We start from the raw sequence: 16,088 nt of genomic DNA on the forward strand, positions 1-16,088 counted from the left end.
CTCTTAGCAAATTTCAAGTATACAATACAATGTTATCAACTAGCTACCACTTATACGTTATATTCTCAGACCTTATCCATCTTAGAACTGAAGGTTTGTACTCTTTTACCAACCGCTCCCTATGTCCCCAATGTCCCCTGGCAACCACTTTTCTCCTATTTCTGTAAGTTTTGCTTTTTTTTAAGATTCCACATATAAGTGATACCATGCAGTATTTGTCTTTCTATGCCAGGCTCATTCATATTGTCATAAATGGCAGGATTTCCTTCCTTTGTAAGGTTGGAATCATCTATCTATATATCTATCTATCCTCATTTTTTACATTGTTGTCTGTCAGGGAAACTTAGTCTCAGCACATGGGCAGCTTGGGCTACTAAGTCACAGGAAATTTTCAAAACTTTCCTTATTAAAAAAAAAATTCTCAAGAATGTTCTCCATACTAACATCACTTAAGAAATAAATGCCCATACTCTTTTTTTTTCCTCTTTGAACTTACAGCAATATTTTCCCTCTACAGCCTGGTACCACTAGATATTAATTTCCTTGATAATCCTAAAGAGATTGATCAACAAATTTATCACCAATTATTAAGTATTGATCACCTAGTGGGCTGAATACAATCAAAGCCTCAGGAGTCCTTACCATCTAGTTATGCAGATAAGAGAACCAAATGCTCTGTTAATTAATGGTTAAGAGTGAGGACTCTGAGGTTAAGACATGGATTTGAATCAATCATTTATTAATTGATTTAGACATATCTATTAACTTTTCTGAGTGTCAGCGTTTTGTGTTTGTTTTTTTCTGTAAGAATAGTGTATTCGTTTGCTAGGGCTACAATAACAAAATACCAAAGACTGGGTAGTGTACTAAACAATAGAATTTGGGGCGCCTGGGTGGCTCAGTCAGTTGAGTGTCCAACTTCGGCTCAGGGCATGATCTCACAGTTTGTGAGTTCGAGCCCTGCATCGGGCTCTGTGCGGACAGCTCAGAGCCTGGAGCCTGCTTCAGATTCTGTGTCTCCCTCTCTGCTCCTCCCCTGCTCACACGCTGTCTCTCTCTCTCTCAAAAATAACTAAAGATTAAAAAAATTTAAAAAAAAACAATAGAATTTTATTTTCTCACAATTCTGGAAGTGAGAAGCCTGAAATCAAGATTCTTACCCTCACAATCATCATGAAAGCACATGTCATGTGTTTATGACTTTGCAAAGATAAAAAGTACATAAAGCAGCCTGGAACATCAAGATGACTCCAAACATTGTAGCTACTATTTTATTTAAAATATACATTAATATCTATGTTCCACAGTTTCTGATTTATGTACTGTTTCATTTAGAAATAAACAAGTGTCTTTTGAATATCTATTTGTGATGTTAATGGCAAAAAAGAGAAACATCATCTCTGCTCACAAGCAGTCACCAGACTACACATCTCTACAATTTATGAACACAGGAATGTTAACACTAAACTACCACTTGGAGGAAAATTTAGGTAAAAGATCATTAAATGTGACAGATGTAAATAACAGTGTTATATTTGATTTTGCATTCTTGATTTATGTTTACATGACATTAGGAAAGATTTACTCTAATAGCTATTTAACAGTTTGCTGTTAGATACTATTATAATATTTAGTCTATAACAAATATGGCTACATAGCTCCCCAAATAAAATGTATGGCATGTAACTTTCAGGGTCCTCCTTTTAGGATTATGTAAGTATCTTACCCTGGATGGGGATTAACTATACAGTCATGGAAATACTATTAACAGTAAGAGAAAGAAACTTTATCACAGATTTGGCAAAGTTAATTTATTCTTTTAGCTTTCAGAAATCTTTCATAAAATTAGATAACGAAGAATCTAATGTATAATCTTGTTGTGAGTGGGTGGTTATACATTGAGATATCTGACACCCAGTTGTTAGAAGATCAGAAAAATGCAAAGCCCAAATGAAAGGCTCATTGTGTCTTGTGTCATATGTGGCACAGCAGTAAAAGAGAGGCACACTGTGTGGGAAGAACACTCTCTCTGAAGGCTGAGAGCCATTCACTTTGCAGCATGTCCAAACAAAACTTACAGAGAAGAATAGATTTGTTCCCCTTTCCTTACCTTCATTCATTAGCTTAATAATTCAAATTCATTCATCAAAAGATCTTTTAAAACAAATAAGAGGGAAATGATTTATTTATATACTATTTCAACATACATTTCTCTGGTTCTAGTACAAGGAGCAAAGAGAGACTTGACATTGAATTGATTCAGGGATTCTCAAACTTTCCTCTTCACTACTTCATTCCCCCTGATGTAACAGTTACATCGAGCTTTCAGGAGCTGTTATCAGCTGGACACATGGATCCCAGTCCTTTGAATTCAGCTTGCCAGAAAGGAATAAAAGAGTGTAAGGGGTGGGGGGTTTGAAGAGGTGGAAAAAGCTATCTCACCAATTCCAAATACTTTTGAGTGAGTGTCCTCCCCAGCACACTGGCTTTGAAGCTCCGTTTTTGCTTTATTTCCAAGACCATGGTCCTTTGAGACACCTGTGGCCCCAGATGAATCTGAAGGAGAACTTGGGTAACAGTTTGGTATTGATTCTTAGATGAGGTGTTTATAATACTTCATATATGATACATGAAAGCATGGGTTGCCTCAATAAAGGTGTAAGCTATAAAAGTATCATTTTTCCCATTATGAATATTGAGATCACAGTGCTCTTCCAGGAAAAGAAACATAGGGATGGACAATCCTATTTGATTATATAGTAACAATGAATATTTTTTGATAGATACTACGTCAAACACTTTACATGTGATTAGTCTTTACTTGATATTATGAGACCAAAACAATTATTACGTTTTTTTCAGATAAGAAACCGAGGCCTGGAGAAATCAAACAGCTTATATGATCTCACGTGACCATCAGTGTGATTCACATCAAAGGTCTGTGCTCTTAACCACTACCCTAAACTGTCTTCCCTATTTAAGAACTCCAGGCGCTTTTGCTTATTTTTAATAAGCAGAAACCACTTTACATTTCCCTGAAGCATTAGTTCTGTGGTGCTGGGAACAGTGGAGTTCTCTCAGCAAAGTCCCTTGGAAAAGTGAGAGGGTATCAACCCCACCATATAGAGGGAGGAAGAGCCACGACTGTGGCCACAGCAAGTGTCTCTCACCTTTAGAAACTCTGCTGAGTGGCAGAGAGGAGGAAATACCCCTGTCAACAATTGTGGTGATTTACTAGGTAAGATGTTGAGAACTAACCAAAAATAGACCTGCTTGGATGGGCCTTTATCCTGTCTCTATGTGAAGTCACTTCATTTCCTAGACTGTCGGCAAAATGAAGGAATGTATTAGCTGACTAAAAGTATCTTCTACCTCTAAAATGATGAGGGTCTATGAGACATGGCATTCAGATCGTAGATTTCCTTACCTTGACTCCAATTTCCATCTTACACCATGTTACTTCCTTTCTAAATTCAGTTCAGCCTGTATTGGTTCTTTCTTAATGAAAACATACTGACTCAGGAGGGAACTAGAATAGTGGATATGCTAATAGTGGATATGCTACTGTCAAAGCCACTTTGAAATACAAGATTTCAAAGAAACTGCTGTTCTTCCATGTTAATCTTTGCCGAAGATTCTTAATCCACAAAATAACATTCTAAGCAGAAACCCCAAAAACCTTACTATTAGGAAGAAGTTTTAAGCAAGGGCTATTGTTCCTATAATGCTTACTGACATTTAATGGCAAGAAGTGCCATGATATTCTCTGTAAATCCAGCATAAACGTACTAATCTATTTCTTGAATGCCTTTGAGGTTTCTATGTCAGCTTTACCAGGGGTCATTGGGTAAATATTAGGCCAGTTTCTTAGTAGTGTATATTTAACTTAGTTAATATGCGTGTTCTATGATACAAACAGGGGGTTATTCTAAGTTCTACTTATTATTTCCTCACATTGTTCTATGGTGCAAACAATGCATGCTATAAACTATTCGTAATCACTACTATTTTTTTCCTCAACAAAGACATCTTATATCTAAGAGCTTTAATATTGTTTTAACTTCAGAGCCATTTGATAAAAATATTGCAAGAAAAGAAATAATTCAAATATGTTTTCTTGGTGCTGTCCAGAACCCATACATAGAATCCAATGTAAGACTGCTATTCCCAGATTGTCTTATGTCTCCATATACAACCAGTTCAACCATTTTTGATTGACGTGGTGAGTCAGTTCAGTGAAACAACCTGTCAGTTTCATCTTATATAACAGTCCAACCAATTTAACTGAATTGCCAAGGAGTTTGAAACAACCAAGCAATCAACTCAAACAAAGCAATTAAAGTGATTTTACCTGTAGGTACAGTCTAAGTGATTGATATGAAGTTCCATATTTGGATATTTTATCCACACAAAAATTATGTTTTCCTTATTGTAAAATATTCCTATTGTTTTATTATGTTATATTCTTCTAAAATTAAATTTACATGGAAATATCCTGAATTTCTAGAACTGCAAAATGAATAATTTCTAGATTTATCTCTATAATCTACTGAGAAAAGCTTTAAGATGGCAGTGAAAAATAAAATTGACACACGGCACCTTAACAACTGTAGCTAGTTAAAAATAATATAAGAGGCCCCTGGATGGCTCAGTCAGTTAAGCCTCTGACTTGAGCTCAGGTCATGATCTTGTGGTTCACAAGTCCGAGCCCCGTGTTGGGCTCTGGGCTGACAGCTCAGAGCCTGGAGCCTGCTTCAAATTCTGTGTCTCCCCCTCTCTCTGCCCCTCTCCTATTCATGCTCGCGTGCTCACTCTCTCTCTCAAAAATAAATGAACATTAAAAAAAATTTTTTTAAAGAATAATATGAATAATGTTAGTTTTAAAAAGCAATTAAAAGATTTTTTAAAATATTTATTTACTTGTGAGAGAGAGAGACAGAGCACAAGCAGGGGAAGAGCAGAGAGAGAAAGAGAGAGAGAGAGAATGAATCCGAAGCAGGCTCTAGTCTCTGAGTTGTCAGCACAGAGCCCAGTGTAGGGCTTGAACTCATGGGCATGACCTCAGCCGAAGTCGGAAGCTCAACTGACTGAGCCACCTAGGCACCCCTTAAAAACAACTTTTAAGAAGATAGAGTACAAAATATTTACTGAAAGCAATGTCTATTCAATGACATCAACAATTTTGATCAAGCCATCTTTTTTTTCTTTTTGTATGAATTATTTCACAGAGGAATATTTGAGTTTCCATGATTGTATAGACATTGTAGTTGCTTATTCACTAGTCAGAATGCTGAGCTTTGCACTTTAGATTAGAATAAATATACTTAGGTATATTTACCTCCAACTGTGGTGGAGTAACTGAGAACAGACTCTCCACTGAAGCTGAAAAAATAAACAAATGGACAAAGTAGGTGAGGGAAGAGTTATCAAGACACTAGCCTCAGGTGACATAAGACAGTGATTCCTGAAAGGTGGGGGGAAATAATGTGCACCATATGACTTCTCTAGCTTACTGTCTTGAGTGAGAGAGTTTTCTTGTCATAAAGTATGGAGGCAGAACCCAATCAGAGTCTGACCAACTCCCTGAGTTGAAGAGACAGAGCTGAGAGTTTGAGGACAAAAAGACTCTAGGATTTGCCTCTGCAAGGTACTGGAGAAGAGAGAGCTGCACAGAACGGGAACTCCAGAGATCTGAGCAGGACTCTTCATGTCTTTAGCATCTTGCAGGTGAGTGTGTGGTGTGAGGAAACTCCAAGGCCAGGGAAAGAACCACCTGAATGGAGTAAAGGTGACAGTGCTTGCCAGTGACCCAGAGCTGAAAATAGCCCCTTTCCCCATGATTCACAGGGCATCAGGTGGAGCTCACTGAAGTGTCTTTATCAAGAATAGGAAATAATTAGTTTTAAACACTTCTCTGGTCTTGCTTAACAAATCTTAAAAGCAAGTTCAAACAGTATCCAAGTAAACTAGCTGCGGCTCAGAACAAAGCTCAAAAATATATAGGACAATACAAAAATGTCAGCATTTAACAAAGTAAATTCATAATGCCTGGTATGCAATAAAAAAATCATCAACTAGGCAAAATAATAGAAAAATATAACTCATGATGAAGGGGAAAAGATCAATCAATTGAGAACCAGAGCTGAAAGAGATGTTAGAATTAGCAAATAAAAAATATTAAAATAGTTATCATAGCTCTATTTTATATGTTTAAATGTTAAGTATAGACATGGAAGATATAAAACAGACAAAAATTGCATTTCTGTAAATGCAAACTAAAATGTTCAAAATGAATAATACACTGGTTGGGATTAATGACAAATGCAACATTGAAGATGTAAAATTAGTAAGCATGAAGATTTCGGGATAGAAACTATGAAAATGAAACACACAGATGAAGGATAATTTTTTTTCAAAAATGAACAGAAAATCCATGAACTATGAAACAACAAAATCTGAGACTTGAAAAGTGGCTAGCTAATATACTGGTAGTCAAAGTGGCCAAAGAAAGGGGACAAGGACAGAAAAAAAAATTGATGAAATAAAGTCTAACAGATTTTCAAATTCGATGACATCTATGAACCCACAGATCCAAGAATCTCAATAAATCTCAAGCCCAAGATACAAAGAAATCAACTGTAAGTCACATCATGACCCAATGGTTAAGAACTAGTAATGAAGAGAAAATTCTTAAAATCATGGATAGGAAAACTTGTATCCAGAATATGCAAAAACCTCCTAAAACTCAATAAACACAACTCATTTTTTAATTTATTTTTATTTTTATTGTTTAATGTTTATTTTTTGAGAGAGAGAGAGAGAGAGAGAGAGAGAGAGAGAGAGAGAGGAAGGGCCAGAGAGTGAGGGAGACACAGAATCCAAAGCAGCCTCCAGGCTCCAAGCTGTCAGCACAGAGCCCGACGTGGGGCTCGAACTCACAGACTGCGAGATCATCACCTGAGCCGCAGTTAGACGCTTAACCGACTGAGCCACCCAGGCGCCCCAACTCATTTTTTTTAATGAGCAAAAATTTGAATAGACAAAAAAAGATATAGTACTGTGGCTAATATGCAAATGAAACAATATACCACTCCATCTATCATTAAAGAAATGCAAATTAAAACAGCAATGAGATACCACCACACAACTAGGAGAATGGCTAAAATTGAAAGGACTGAGCATCCTATGTGGCAGGTGTCTCTCATTGACTGCTGATGATAATTAAAAAAAAAAAAGAATATAAAAGCATTTAATGCAGCCACTTTGGAAAAGAGTTCAGCAGTTTCTTAAAAAGTCGCACATAACCCTATGACCTAGCCACTCCATGGCTAGATATTTACTCAAGAGAACTAAAAGTCCGCGTCCATAAAAATACTTGTCCAGGGCTGTTCAGAGAAGCTTTATGGTTAATTGTCAAAATCTCTGAAGAAATCAAATACCCAAAAACAGATGAATGGATAAGCAAACGGTTAGATTTTACACATGTAGACAATGTTATTATTCTATGCAAAAGTTATATAAGGGAATACTGTTCACCAATAAAAATGAATGAACTAGTGATATTCTACAGTATGAGTTAATCTTCTAATAATTTTGCTGAATGAATGAAGCAAGTAAAAATAGAGTATGTACTCAATATGATTCTATTTCTGTCAAATTCTAGGATACAAACCAATCCCTAGTGACAGATTAATCTGTATTCTGTAGTGACAGACTAATTCAGGTAGAGAGTGTGTGGGCGGAATCAGGAGAGGCCAGAGACAGGATTTTTAAAAGGTACAAGGAAACCTGTGTGGGTGATGGAAATGTTCATTACCCTGATTGTATTAATATTTGTATGGGTGTGTACATATGTCAAAACTCATCAAATTATGCATGTTAAACATGCAGTGTTTGTTGTGTGTTAATTTTACATCAATAAAGCTGTTTAAAAAAATGAGTACACTTAGGAATGCAGACCTTTCTCTCTCTCGCCACCCTTGTTAACACTCTAGCTTGGAGTGTGCTGCCTTAAAAGACGAAGGACAGTTTCACAGTGGCAAAATTAAAATATATATATATATATATATATATATATATATATATATATATATATATATATATATGTATTTTTCATTGACATTACTGTTATTTTATTCCATGATACAAATTGTTGACTAAATATCTCTGCATATAAATATTTTAATCACTTTGGAAACCTCTTTAATGGAATGTTTCTTACGGGACTGCTGTTTTGCCAATAACTAGATATGTTGTTCCTCCTCATCTCAGCCCTGGAAACCAATAGAAGAAAAACCTTCTCTGTGGTGACTCACCTACTGACATATCATTGTGCAACTAACTCTTCAGCATAGAAATCATTCAATCCATGCTCTTACCAAAGAAATTATTCTTCAATTTGGGAAGTTTAAAACTTTTCATGGAAAAAATATTTTTCTCATGAAAAAAGCAATCCATATTTCTTACAGAAAAATTTAGAAAATGCAAAAAAAAGAATGTTTTATGTATACTATATGGTTATAATTGCTATTAATATTTGGCATAATTTACCTGCACTTTTTAATGAAAAATCTTATTTACTTGTCAGAATACAATGTAAAATCATGTATCTTGTTTTTTCCACTTGATATTACAGAAGACATTTTTGTACTAAACTCTGATTTTTATGGCTGTCATAAATTCAATCATTTAGACCTACCATAGTTTATCACCCATCTGTTGTTAGACATTTACATAGTTTTAAATGGTTTACTATTATAAATAATATTGAAGCATTCACCTTTTGCATAAAACTAGTTTCTTGGGGAAGTTTCTCTAGAATGAAATTACACTTGAGCCTTGAACAACACAGGGGTTAGGCATGCCAGCCCTGCACAGTCAAAAATCCACACATAACTTTTGATTCCCCCAAAACTTAACTTGTTTGTGTTATGTGTGTTCTGCCTGAGGGCTTCTTTCATACTTTGGGTTTGTGTGTTTTCCCAGTGTCCTCCACAGCAGTCAGTTTAACTTCAACCAGACATTCATGTGCTAAATAATAACCAACTCTTGGTATGGCTGGAATAGAAATGACTGTATGTCTACCTTGCTGCTCTTAATGATGGTTTCTGAGATGAAACCAAATTTAAAATTTGAGCTTGTTAATGTTAGTATGCAAAGAAAGCCTCCCTTCCTCTCTCTCTCTCTCTCTCTCTCTCTCTCTCTCTCTCTCTCTCTCTGTGTGTGTGTGTACATATGTATGTGTATATATGTGTACATATATATGAGAATATCATAAAATAATAATGGTGTCAGTAGCTTTTATGTTTAAAATGTGCATAGAAATTTTCTTCCACAAAGTTCAGATCTTATAAAAAAAAAAACTTAATGGGAAAATATGCTATTGGAAATATTTGAGAAATCAGTAGTGTTGATGGGTAGGGAAGTAGGAAGCACTTAGCAAAAGATCAAAGTGAGAGTAGCCAGAGGCAAATTAAAATCTTGGCTGAACAAACACATTATGGATAATAAAGTTATATTGATGTCAATGAAAAGGCAAATAAAACTTACATTGAGCACTCTTTGGTTCACTACTGTGAAATGTTTTAAAATGATTAAAAGATGGATTATTCACTCTGAATGGGATAACACTGTGGACATGATGGAGCTAAGGAAAAAATCCTGGAACTTGTTCTGTACTAGAGTAAAGGCTCAGAATTATCTAGGTGGAGAGACCTAAGACCACCTAATATTCAGTGTCCAGAATGCAGCTGGAAGCTACATACTAAGGGGCCATTAATACTATTAGTAATTTTTTTTTAATTTGAGTATATTGACACAATGTTACGTTAGTTTCAGGTATACAACACAGTGATTCGATAAATCTGTTATGCTCTACTCACCTAAAGTGTAACTACCATCACTCACCATGAAACAATAACTTAACACTGTTAAGTATTTTCCCTATGCTGTACCTTTAATCCTTGTGACTTATTCATTCCATAACTGGAAACCTCTATCTCCCACTCCCCTTCACCCATTTTGACTATCCCCTACCCCTCTTCCCTCTGGCAACCATCGGTTTATTTTCTGGATTTATGGGTCTGATTTTGTTTTCTGTTTCTTCATTTGCTTTGTTTTTCAGATTTCATATATAAATGAAATCATATGGAATTTGTCTTTTCTCTGACTTATTTCACTTAGCATAATATCCATTAGGTCCATCTGTATTGTCTCAAATGGTAAAATCGCACTTTTTTATGTCTGAGTAATATCCCATTGTGTGTGTGTATATGCCACATCTTTCTTATCCATTCACCTGTCAGTGGACACTTGGGCTGTTTCCATATCTTGGCTATTGTAAATAATGCTGCAATTAACATTGGGGTACATATATCTTTTCAAATTAGTGTTTTCATTTTCTTTGGGTAAATACCCAGTAGCGAAATTAATGGATCATAAGGTATTTCTATTTTTAATTTTTTGAGGAAACTGCATACTGTTTTCCATAGTGGCTGCACCAGTTTGCATTCCCACCAACAGTGCACGAGGATCCCTTTTTTCCCACATCCTTGCCAATACTTGTTATTTTTTGTCTTTTTGATCCTAGCCATTCTGACTGGTGTGAGGTGGTATCTCATTGTAGTTTTTTAAAGCAGCTGAGAAAAAGGACAGAAAGGATTAGCAAATAGAAGAGTTATGCTGCCACTTACTGTCCTGAGTGCCCTAGCAGGCATTTTCAATCAATGGCGGCTTTCTTTCCCGTTAAGCCTCAACATGAGCTTGGAATCCTTCTTGAACACCATGTATGTTCAATACCAACAGATGGGCTTCAAAGATCTTAAACATGACTTCCAAATCTAAGATATATGGATAGTTCAGTTTTTTTCATTACCTGCTTATTTTATAGAATTGTGGTGAAGAGTGCATAAAATAGTTCATGTTAAAGTATGTTGTTAATAAAATGGTGTCAATTATTAAATGCAAAAATAACAGCTAAGTTAATTATTTGCCTATGTTTATGAAAATGTGGCTAACTGAATAACAGGTTAAATTCCTTTACCTACAGCCTAGTAGTCCTTACTGTATGCAGATTTGTTAGTCACAATAGACTCTATTGTATATATGTCTCCCATTAGATTTTCTGCTTCCTGGGGACAGGACATGTGTATTTTATCCTTATATTTCTGGCACTTGATGTAATATTAGGAATTATTATTATTATTATTATTAGGATACAGAATATATCCAATACTTGTTGAAACAAAATTAGAATACAAATCGGGATAACTGTCTGTTTCTTAAACTTCACTTTTATCACAATTTCAATTAAGGCTAGTAGTTCAGAACTTTACCTTCCATCTACATTAGGTATTTCCCAGTCACTGTGAATATGCATTTCATATAGTTTAGTCTGGATGTTTGTTTGTTTGTGTCCAATTCTGTAGTGATGTTTGTAAATCAACACATAAGATATTCGTCTAAATTATGTAATAATGTCCCTGCATTTCACTGGAGATGGCTCCTGAAAGGAAACTATTAATCCAACCACAAATATGTTTGTGTTTTGGATTCAAGAACCTAAAATAGTGATAGAGTCTTTGATTTTATCTCTGTGTTCATTCTTGCTACCAACTGCCAACTTGTTTTGAGATTCCAAAGGAAAATCTTTTCATATGTGCCTTCTTGAGCATCGTACACTCTATTTCTTAAGAATTTAGGATTCAACTTGCTCTGCTCTGAGGGTGGGGTGTTTTAGTTTATAGAAATATTGAGACAGCAATGCATCAGCAAATTTGTATTGGGAGGAGAGATGAATATTTCAAAGCTTATATTCATACTGCCTTGGGAGGAATTTGTAATCTGGATCCCACAGCTGTTGCTAAGTGAACCAGTGGGGTGGTTTTCCTCTGGCTAAGCCAGTAGGGTGTTCCCAATGCCTGTCTCTACCACAAGATGCTCTCTGCATTTTTATTACTTTCTGTAACCTTAATGACTGCATTTGGAAATGCATGATTTTTTAAAAATCCCCTTATAAATTATGTATGTCTCTATTGACTTGAAAACATGCTCATTCATAGGTTCTGCATTCGGGAGAAAACAAAAAGCATTTGTATGGAGCTAGATTCCTAAAATATTTGTCAGGAGAGGGAGCTAAATGGAAAAGCTAATTTATCTGAATATTCTAAGAGAGGGTTTGGGGAATGATTTCATAAAATCTGGTGTGTGTGTGTGTGTGTGTGTGTGTGTGTGTGTATGTGCACGTGCGCTCCTGAGTGTTAGGACAGGATCCATCTTTTTTACCTACCTCTCCCTTGGTAGCATTGTGGTGATTCAAAAATTGAATCTAAATCTCAGGGCTGTAAGGCTGTGGGATAATGTAAGGCTGTCAGCCAGAAGAGAGAAGGGCATCATATTTTCAGGGAAAGAATTTTCTAAAAGTAGACAAACAGGGAGGGGCAGGCAGTTGGTATCAAATTTTTATACCACTATGTACCTCAGAGCAAAACAGTGCTTTGCACATAGTAGCTTCTCAGCAAATTTTGTCAGTCTGATATTATATTCTCTATTTTTACATGGAGGAATTCTTTGGGTCTGTTTAATCATTATACTTTTGGATAAAAAACACATAAACATATATTAGCAATATATGATTCACATAATATTAGTATACCAGCCTCTGAAAACACTTGCTGCTTGTTTTCATAGAATTTGCTTTAATGAAAAAAAAATTGTTCCCAAGATTTCCCCCGATATTAATGTTCTTATTTTAAGAGATTCTCACTTCACTCTGAGAGGAGGCATTGAGTCCTTTGAGCCACACTGTTCTCATCCTTGAACTACTTGATCCCTAAAGTTGATTTCTTGTTTTTAAAATGCATATTACATTATATGTCTGTGTGAATAATGGCACGAGAATGAACTCATGGTGAAAAATTACTTGTGATTTGGAAAGGTTGGTTTTTACAGCCTTTAAGTGCACAATACAGAATTGATGTACATAATGAGTCATTTTTTTCCCATTCAACAGCAATATGTTTCTTTCCCTGAGCTTTGAATGGGTCTTATGAAGAGGATTTTCAAGTGGCTCCTGGGAGAGCAAGGCAGCGATTACTGACTTTACAAAAGCTACTGTGGATATATGTTGCCGTATCACCAACATTTCTGGTGATTTAAATTCAGCACTAAATTGGCTCTGATAATGTTAACCAACAAATTGGATGCAATTCCAGTAGCACATATTCTGACATCTTATCTAGGGGAATCTCAGCTGTTCTCCTGCAGAAATAAGTTTGGAGCAGAGCTGCAACGCAACCTTAATTACAGGGCAGATGGACCAGCTACAAATGGATGTTCTGCTGCTAGATGTTCTGTTCCAGAGAAGGATGCAATCAGTTCAAGCTGTTTTTGACTGATGCTTCAGATTGTGGTCTTGTAAACAGGTCTGAAAATAGCCACTTTTTAAAGACTGAAAATTCCTGTAATTAGGACATGCCTTAAAAATTAACCCTAAAAAGAATACGGGTTGGAGGATGGAGTAGCTTTTAGTTTTGAATTACTAGCTGGATGGCTGTAGCACTCTGTTCTTAAAAGAGGAAGAAGCAGGTCATTAGAGGAGATGCTTGTAAAGCTGTGTGTCAGAAATGAAAGGAAAATGGAGTTTCCTTGGTGCTAGAGAACTGTGTAATTAGCTGGGATAACAAGCATGGATATTTATTGTTGTGGAATGCAAGGAAGAAACTGAAAAACAAAACTCCTGGTGTCTCTGCTCCACATCTGCCGAACTAATTTGGGGGTAATTTTATCATTTTAATCTGCGTGATGCTCTTCCCCAGTTGCTAAAGTACCCTGGTGTTTACCAGATGTCAGACATTTAATGAGGCCTCAGAGGCTCAGGATGGGTTTGACTGCAGGTGTTTAATGCCTACCGGGCCTTTAGACATAGCCACAAGCTGGTGTTTCCTGGTATGCCTTGATTCTCAGTACTTAAACCCTTCAGAAAATGTTAGTGGCCACTCTAGCCACTAGGAGGAGCTGGAGGCTACTCCATCCACTCAGCTCCGCTTCACCCAAGACTGGTTCAGATGGAAGGGCAGAACCCTTCAAGTACGAGGGTATCAAGGACACGGAATTAGAGCTCTCACTCTAAAGAGATGTTTGAAGTAGTATAAAATGATTAAGAATATATGATTCCCAGAGTCTAGGATTTAAGTCCTGGCAACATACTGATTTTCTGTAAACCTGTTTCCTCAACTTCAATGTAAGGATAATGTTAATATTTCTCCTTTAGATTTGTTGTAAGTAAAACACAAAATAATCCAGATAAAGCATGTAGCCTAATGTCTGGTACAGTGTTAAGATTGCTCCATAAATGGTTTTTATGATGTGATTCATTGAGTGTTCAGTTAATCTTGGGAATCCTCTTCTATGGAGCTTGGCCTCCAACTTAGATAGTGACTTAGGTCACCTAGGCTATAGTCATTGGTTCCCCTTCTCAAAGTAGTTTAGCTCTGTTGCTTGAAGCACTTGGTCTAGAGTCATGCAGACCTGAGCTATGACACTTAGTGACTCGGTGACCTTAGGAAGTTTAGTTAACCTTTTTAAACCTCAGTTTTAATAATTATTTTTTTCCACCGTTACTGGAATATAATTGACATATAACATTGTATAAGTTTAAAGTGTAAAACATGATGATTTGCTACGCAAATATATTACAAAATGATCACAGTAGGGTTTGTTAACCCTTTGCTCACCTCACATAATTCCTCTTTTGAATGATGAGAACATTTAAGATATACTCTGTTAGCAACTTTCAAATATGTAATATAATATTGTTAATATAGTCATCATGCTGTACATAAATCCCCAGAACTTATTCATCTTATACCTTGAAGTTTGTACCCTTTGACCATCTCCCCCATTTGCAGAGCCCCCAGCCCCTGAGAAACACCATTCTATTCTCTGTTTCTATGATTCAGGCTTTTCAGATTCCACATATAAGTGATCATACGGTTTTTATGTTTCTCTAATTTCTCACACAACATAATATTCTCAAGGTCCATTCACAGTCACACAAATGGCGGGATTTTCTTCTTTCTCATGACAGAATAATATTCTAATATTCCGTGGAATATTATTCATGTATATGTATAATGGAATATTATGTATATGTATAATAGAATATTATACATAATATATAAAGGAATATTATAAATATACATACCATGGCATCCTTTTTCTATCTATTTATTCATTGATGGACACTCAGGTGGTTTCCATACCTTGGCTGTTGTGAATAGTGCTGGAATAACCACAGTTTTATGATTTTTATCCCTGTTAAACTTACTTTGTTTTTGTTTCCCTAATTTCATTGAATTGTCTATCTGTATTTTCTTATAGCTCATTAAGCGTCCTTAAATTTTTTTGAATGTTTATTTATTTTTGAGAGAGAGAGAGAGAGAGAGCGCAAGCATGTGTGGGGGAGGGGCAGAGAGAGAGGGAGACACAGAATCCAAAGCAGGCTCCAGGCTTGAGCTGTCAGCACAGAGCCCGACACAGGGCTTGAACTCACCAACTGTGAAATCATGACCTGAGCTGAGGTTGGACTCCCAACCCGCTGGGCCACCCACGTGCCCCTCATTAAGCATCCTTAGAACAACTGCTTTGAATTATTTATCAGGTAAATTGCACATCTCCATGTCTTTGGGGTTGGTTACTGGGAAATTATTGTGATACTATACTAGTGTCATGTTTCCTTGATTTTTCACATTCCTTGAAGTCTTGCATTGCTGTCCTTGCATTTGAAGTAGCTGTCACCTCCTCCAGTCTTTACTGATTAGCTTCAGGAGAAAAATATCTTTTTCAGCCTTGCTAGGCTTTCTCAAACCTTCTATGGATATACCTGCTCCACACTTTTTGTTCCCTCTTGAATGCCTTCTCTAGATCCTACAAAGCACCAGGCTGAATGCTGACAGCCTCCCTCTCGGTTTCCCAAGGTTGGTGCTAAATGCTCAGGTTTGTGTTGTCTCCCAGGCCCACTGAATCAGTGGCTTTCTGAGCATGCCTACTAGCTGTCTGAAGCATCTTGCTCTTGCTACGATTGGGAGCAT

General features: G+C 36.3%; 1 protein-coding gene across 4 annotated transcripts in view; it reads left to right on the forward strand.

Moving 5' to 3' along the window:
- SNX7 (sorting nexin 7) overlaps window positions 1-16,088 on the forward strand; it is a 178,180-nt gene that overhangs the window by 121,657 nt on the left and 40,435 nt on the right. For all 4 annotated transcript variants that reach the window (XR_006206433.1, XR_006206431.1, XR_006206432.1 and 1 more), the window contains exon 9: window positions 2,863-2,937. Coding sequence is in view for 1 of the 4 variants with exons in the window: in XM_042952996.1 (XP_042808930.1) it covers window positions 2,863-2,913 (51 nt within the window). In the remaining 3 variants the exon portion in view is untranslated. The remainder of the gene's footprint in view (window positions 1-2,862; window positions 2,938-16,088) is intronic.

The sequence above is a fragment of the Panthera leo genome, chromosome C1, assembly GCF_018350215.1.
Source record: "Panthera leo isolate Ple1 chromosome C1, P.leo_Ple1_pat1.1, whole genome shotgun sequence".
NCBI lineage: Eukaryota > Metazoa > Chordata > Mammalia > Carnivora > Felidae > Panthera > Panthera leo.